Source organism: Diceros bicornis, chromosome X (genome assembly GCF_020826845.1).
Source record: "Diceros bicornis minor isolate mBicDic1 chromosome X, mDicBic1.mat.cur, whole genome shotgun sequence".
Lineage (NCBI taxonomy): Eukaryota > Metazoa > Chordata > Mammalia > Perissodactyla > Rhinocerotidae > Diceros > Diceros bicornis.
In genome coordinates, this window is record NC_080781.1 from 119,864,676 (window position 1) to 119,872,429 (window position 7,754).

At 37.0% G+C, this 7,754-nt stretch overlaps 1 protein-coding gene across 1 annotated transcript; it reads right to left on the bottom strand.

Annotated features, from left to right (window-relative positions):
* Positions 1–2,069: 2,069 nt before the first annotated feature.
* On the bottom strand, positions 2,070–2,999 carry LOC131400603 (olfactory receptor 10A4-like). The gene has a single exon (XM_058535314.1). It carries the CDS (start codon positions 2,997–2,999, stop codon positions 2,070–2,072), a length of 930 nt encoding a protein of 309 aa, XP_058391297.1.
* Positions 3,000–7,754: the final 4,755 nt, after the last annotated feature.

The window sequence follows — 7,754 nt, forward strand, 5'->3', positions numbered from 1 at the left end:
AAACAGAGGTCTGACCCATCACCTAACTAATTCTGTAATTTTAGTCAAGTCATCTAAGAAGTGTATTTATTAAAAATGTTTATTTGAATACCTATTCTGTGTCAGGCTCCTTTCTAGGTGATGGGAAGAGCTGGAGGTGAAAGTGGAGTAGAGACAGAAATGAATAAGACATGTTCTTTGTCTTTAAGGAACTCATTATTAAGTGGAGAGACAGATACATATGCAAAAAATTACTGTATAATATGATCAACGGTAAAATAGAAATATATGCAAAGCGCTTTAGTAGCATAGGGGGAAAAAGGCCTAACTTTACAGGGGTGGTGAAGGATTAGGGAATGTTACACAGAATTTGTGACACTTTACATTTGATATTTGAGTTGGGCTTTGATGGATGAAAATGAGTTAACCCAGGAGAGATGAGGAAGAGGTAAATATGGAAACAGTGTGTGCAAAGTCATGGAGTCATAAAGAGCATGAGACCTTTATTCTGCTCTTAATTGGGGATCCTTGTGGCAGAGGTTGATTAAACACAGGAGGGATGTGGACAAATTTCCATTAGAGGAAGATCACTCTGGTGACAGTGTAAAGAAGAGCCCAGGAAACCATTCTCACTTCATGCCCAAGCCCTTGCCAGCCTTTATGGCTGCACTGCCATGGTGCACTGAGAACATCGGATATACAGCTCGTATTTTTCTCCCTTGGGTTTTCCATTCTAGAAATGGAAACACATCAAGTTGTTAGAAATTGTTACGCTCAATGGATGTTGAGCTCCCCTATCTTGGGTGATAGTAACAAATGTTAAATTAAACATCCATGCCATGCACAGGTTTTGATATTTAGGGCACTGTAGGGGAAATACAGAAGTGGTAATGACAAAGTCTCTGTCCTTAGAGAGCTTATAACTTGCCTGTGGGAGAAGAGAAGCCTCCCAAGTGTCTAGAAACGCTTCTATGCTGATAATAAAAGTGGGCTATTTAACAATACAACTTTTTGTATAATTTACAATGATTTGCTAAACTTTAATGACTTTTCAATGGGTAATTTATTTACATGATTCCCACCTCAAAAAGTACACTTCCCCTCCATTTACCTTCTCTACAAAGAAGAATTTGATATCACCAAACTCATATGAATCTTTCTAGAACAGTCTATGCATCTACAATTAAGTATAAATATTCTTTCTTTCACCTTTTGTTACACAAATGGTGCCATATAATACACATTGCATTACATCTTGTTTTTTGTACTTACAATATATCCTGGAGATCTTTCCATAGCAGCACATGTAGAGCGGACTTATTCTTTTATGTTGTTTTTGTTTGTTTATGAATATATCATATTCCACAGTGAGGATATGCTTTAATTTATTGAACTAGTTAGGTTGATTTTAATCTTTTGTTTTAATAAATAATCCTGAAATGAAAAACTAAAACAAATTTTAATCCCATGATGTCTTTATCTCATGCATTTTTATCAAGACTTTATGTGGGGAAAGGAGACAGGCTGGGATTTAGATTGCATTACATTATTTTTCTCCTTCTTCTCACCTCACATCTAACTCATGTTCCCCTAAGAAAAGTCATCTGCAGTAATGTCTTCCATAGTCCAAGACAACCGTTTTGAGCTCTCCAAGATTCTAGACTCCCCTCAGTCAGTAGATCATGGATTTGGTGCTAAGCAAATCTTGGGCTCAAATTCATATTCTGATTTCATTACTGTCTGCCTGAATGGTCTTGAGCAAGTGAATTAATCTCTGGGACTCAGTTGTGATATCTGCAAAATGGGGATAATAACAGCAGCTACCTTACAGTGTTGCTGTGAGGATGTAGCACGATAATCCATGCAAAGAACTTAGTGTAGTACCTGGGGCCTACAAAATGTTCAACGAACAAAAGCTTGACACACTTCCTGTTCATTAATTTGGAGAAAGTTGATGGAACAAAGGAAAACCCATCAATTTCACAGTAAGTATTCTTGACACTGTAGAGATATTTCCACTTTGTTGGAGTTTTCAGAAAGTGGCAAGGGCCCCTAAAAATCAAACTTCCTTTTGATGAGGTATACATTCCTCATTGCACCAATTTTCTCAGAGCTACCTTTACATCCTTGTTCCTTAGGGTGTAAATAATAGGGTTGAGGGCAGGGGTAAGCACTGTATACAAAAGGGAAAGCAATTTCAGTAAGTCTTCATGCTGAGGCCCTGAAGGGAAGCCATAGACAATGCCCAGTGTCCCATAATATAGACAGACCACTGTCAGATGGGAGGAACAGGTGGAGAAGGCCTTCTGCTTCCCTGTGATAGAAGGAATCCTCAGAATGGTGGAGATGATGCGAGTATAAGAAGCCAGATTTAGCAGGAAGGGGCTGAGGGCAAATAAAGAGGTACATATGAAAGAGGTCATCTCAGCTATTTGAGTATCAGTGCAGGCCAGTTTCATGATGGGCTTCAAATCACAAAAGAAGTGGTCAACCTCATTTGCAGCACAGAATGTTAACTGAAAAATGAGGACCATGAGAAGAATGGGTGCCAGAAATCCAGCCACCCAAGAGGCACCAGCTAGCTGTAAGCAACCACAGTGGTCCATGATGCTGGAGTAACGTAATGGGTTACAGATGGCTATGCAGCGATCATAAGACATTACAGCCAGGAAGAAGCATTCTGTAGCTACCAGGGCAGCAAAAAAATAAAACTGGCAGGCACAGCCTGGGAAAGAAATAGGCACATGAGCTGATAGCAACGTCCTCAGCATCATGGGCTCAATGGTGGTGGTATAGCCAATCTCTAGGAAGGAGAAGTGGCCAAGAAAGAAATACATGGGAGTGTGAAGAGAGTGATCAGCTGACACCACAGTTAGGATTACAATGTTGCTCATGAGAGTCATCACATAGATGGCCAGAAATACCCCAAAAAGAAGAAACTGAAGGCCATGGAGATCCCCAAAACCCAAAAGCATAAATTCTGAAATTTGAGTCATATTTTTTTCTTCAGTGCTGACCATGATTTGGATCTAAAAAAAAAATATGAAGAATTACCATTGAGCAAATGCTATTTTTAGAAAAAATTCAAACTACTTAGAGACATCATACATATCGAGCCTAGTTGGCTTCTTTCTGGATGCTCAGGATTCTTAATCTTAATTAATAAATTTGACCACAGTCCCCCAGGGGCCATTTGGAAAGTTAATCCATAACTTCAGTTACCTCATCTTATATATAATGTATGGGTCCTTGAAACTGTGACTATGACAAACAAATATACACATTTTTCCTGATATTTATTTTGAAAAAATAGAGTGAAAATGTTCTATCCTTGGAGATCTTACTCTGGTTGTTCCTACTGCTGCTAGTGGTTTTATCATTAGCACTGCATATTGTGAATCACCTATGTATAAATTGTATAAGATCTATGATCAATCTATTTTTTGTTTTAGAAATTCCATACCAATTAAATTATATGAGTTGAATTTCATCATGTCAAAGGATGTCTAATTCTTAAAACTTATTTTAACAAACACATAGAGACAGAGATTGGATTGGTGGTTACCAGAGGGGAAGGGGGGAGGGAGGAGGGCGAAAGGGATAGTTCGGCACATGTGTGTGGTGATGGGTTGTAATTAGTATTTGGGTGGTGAACATGATGTAATCTATGCAGAAATAGAAGTATAATGATGTACACCTGAAATTTATGCAATGTTATAAAGCAATGTTACTGCAATAAACAAAAAATTAAAAAAATAAATAAATAAATAAAAAAGAAAAAACCTTATTTTGATAGCAAGTTCCCTAAACATTAGTAGAGGAGGCATAGTGGAGTGAGAGTGAACTAGTGATCATATGGAGATGGTATAGTAGAAACAGATATACCTGAATTCAAATTCTAGCTCTGCCACTTAATGGCTGCGTGCCTTTGATTAAGTCACATCACTTATCTGACAGTCAGTCTCCTTATCTATAGAATAGCATATTAATTATGTGTAACATATTTTGCACAATCACTGGTCTATATTAGGCATTTAATACATTCATTCATCCATTCAACAATATTTATTGAGCACCTACTATGTGCCAAACTCTTTGAAAGTTACTTAGAATAAAATCATGAAAAAGTCAAGAATTTTTTAACAAGTCAGGAATACTCTCTATGTCTCATGGAGTTAACATTTAGTGGGAAAGAAAGACTAAAACCAAAGAAAAAGACTCATAAAATAATCTTGAGATGTTTACTATGAATGTAAAAAAACGAGGACCCAAAATAAGAAATATGCTCTATATGTGTGTACTTGAGAGAAGGGTATTTTGGTAGGTGTCATCAAGAAAAGCCTATGAAAATGAGACCTAAAAATATGGGAAGGAGATAATCATGCAGGAGTCGAGAGTGTGGGTAAGGGGGTTATTCTAGGCAGAGGGAACAGGCCTTAAGGAAGAAATGTTTTAGAGTGTCATAAAAATTGAAACAAATTGAAAATAAACCAAACCAATATATGGTGAAGGGGGAGTTACAGAGAGAGAGAAACAGAGAAAGACAGACAGATGAAGAGAGAAGTAGGAAAAATAGGAAAGGGTCGGATCATTCAGGTCCTTGTAGGCCATGCTATGCAATGTACATTTAAATACATGTAGGGTACAAAATCAACATACAAAATTCAGTTGCACTTCTATACACTAGCAATGAAATAGCAGAAAGAGAAATCAAGAATACAATCCCATTTACAATTGCAACAAAAAGAATAAAATAGCTAGAAATAAATTTAACTAAGGAGGTGAAAGACCTATACACTGAAAACTATAAAACATTGTTGAAAGAAATCAAAGAAGACACAAAGAAATGGAAAGATATTCTGTGCTCATGGATTGGAAGAATTAATATAGTTAAAATGTCCATATTACCTAAAGCAATCTACAGATTAAATACAATCCCTATCAGAATCCCAACATTTTTCAGACAGATAAAACAAAGAATCCTAAAATTTATGAGGAACAACAAAGGACCCCAATTAGACAAAGCAATGCTGAGAAAAAAGAGCAAAGCTGGAGGCATGACACTCCCTTATTTCAAAGTATACTACAAAGGTTTAGTAATGAAAACAGCATGATACTGGCAGAAAAAGAGATGCACAGATCAGTGGAACAGAATTGAGAGCCTAGAAATAAACCCACACATTTACAGATTGGTGAGTAAGTAATTTTTGACAAGGGATCCAAAAACAAACAATGGAGAAAGGAAAGTCTCTTCAATAAATGGTATTGTGAAAACTGGACAGCCACATGCAAAAGAATGAAGCTAGACCACTATCTTACACCAAACACAAAAATTAACTCAAAATAGACTAAAGACTTGAACTTAAGACCTGAAACCACAAAACTCCTAGAAGAAAACAGGCCGTATGCTCTTTGACATCGGTCTCAGTATCTTTTTGAATGTGTCTCCTCAGGCAAGGGAAACAAAAGAAAAAATAAACAAATGGGACTACATCAAACTAAAAAGCTTCTGCATGGCAAAGGAAACCATCAACAAAATGAAAAGACAACCTACCAATTGGGAGAAGATATTTGCAAGTAATATATCCAATAAGGAGTTAGTACTCAAAATATATAAAGAACCCATACCACTCAACAACAGAAAAAGCAAACAACCTAATTGAAAAATGGGCAGAGGATCTGAACAGACATTTTCCACAAAAGATATACAGATGGCCAACAGGCACATGAAAAGATGTTCAACATCACTAATTATTAGGGAAATGCAAATGAAAACCACAATGAGATATCACCCCATGCCCATCAGGATGGCTATTATTAAAAAGACAAGAGGGCCAGCCCCAGTGGTGTAGTGGTTAAGTTTGGTGTGTTCTGCTTCGGCAACCTGGGTTCAGTTCCCAGGTGCGGACCTACAAAACTCATGGCCGTGCTAGGGCAGTGACCCACGTACAAAATACAGGAATATTGGCAACAGATGTTAGGGCAAATCTTCCTCAGCAAAAAAAAAAAAAAAAAAAAGACAAGAAATAACAAGTGTTGGAGCAGATGTGGAGAAAAGGGAACCCTCATACACTGCTGATGGGAATGAAAACTGGTGCAGCCACTATGGAAAACAGTACGGAGATTTCTCAAAAAATTAAAAATAGAAATACCGTAGGATCCACCTATTCCACTTCTGGATATTTATCCAAAGAACATGAAAGTACTAATTTGAAAAGATATACACTTCCCTATGTTCATTGCAGCCTTATTCACAATAGCCAGGACTTGGAAACAACTTTAAGTGCCCACTGATGGATGAATGGATAAAGGAGACATGGCATATATATATATATATACAGTGGAATACCACTCAGCCATGAAAAAGATCAAATTTTGCCATTAGAGACAACATGGATGGACCTTGAGGGAGGGTATTATGCTAGTGAAATAAGTCCAATGGAGAAAGCCAAATACCATACGATTTAACTCATATGTGGAAAATAAACAACAACAACAACAAACACATAGATACAGAGAATAGATTAGTGGTTACCAGAAGAGGGGGGTGGAGGGCTAAAGGGGTAAAAGGAAACATCTGTATGTTTATGGATGGCAACTAGACTTTTGGTGGTGAACACAATGTAGTCTATACAGAAATGGAAATATGATGATGTACACCTGAAATTTATATAATGTTATAAAACATTTCCTCAATAAAAAAATAAAATTAACAATAGAAATCAAAAAATAAATAAATAAAAGTTTCAGTTTCTAATTGGAAAAAAAACTGTAGGAATTCATTGGAGAGTGTTAAGCAGCATTATGATCAAATTTACAGCTTAAAATCACTTTTGATGCTGTGTAATAAATGAATTAGAGGAAGAACTTCATGGACAGAATGAGATAGTTAAGAGACTATTTCAGTGGACCATGTGAGAGATGATAGTAAACCTGAATAAAGTGGTTGCAAAGAAGATAGAGAGAAGACAGGTTCAAGACACATTTTGGAGGTAGAAATGCCAGGACTTACTAAGAAATTAGAAGTGAGAAGTGATGAAAAGTGAACTATCAAAGATAACTCCTGGGTTTCTGCTTTGAGTAACTGGTTCCATTTAATTAGATGGTGATAACATGGAGGGAAAGTTTAGGGGGAACACAAGCTCCACTTAGATGTATTAAGTTTGAGGTGTTTATGAGAATTCTGGGTGGAGGGGAGAAGTAGACAGCTGGATTCGAGAGTATGTAGCCCCAGTGAGAAGGCTGGAATGGGATATAAATTTAGGAATCATCAGAATATAGATAGTATGCAAAGCCCTGAGGCTGGATAAGATGACCTCCACAGAGACTATGGATATAGAAGAATGTCCTACACTGAGATTTAAGCCTCTCTTTCTCTTAAGCCTGACAGAGAAGAAGTAAAAGGATATTGAAAAGGAGGATTCAGTGAGGTAGGATGAAAACCAGGAGGAAATAAAATAACAGAAGACATGTTTCAAGAGAATTGTTGATTGTGTTAAAAGCTGTTGTGAGGTTAAGATGAAGACACAGAATAGCCTCTTATATTTGATCACGTGGATAATAGGTTCAGTAGAGTGGAGGAGACTTAAAGGAAACAAATTGAGTGGTAACTATAGAGAGATGAACATTGAGCCTGCCTTTTGCATGCTGACAAAAATAATCCAGCATAGAGGGGATATTAATGATGCATAAGTAAATGAGGAGGTAATTTTGAGAGTGAAATCTTTTAGAAAGTAAGAGGGGATGGGATACAGACCATAAGTGGAGGGGTTAAC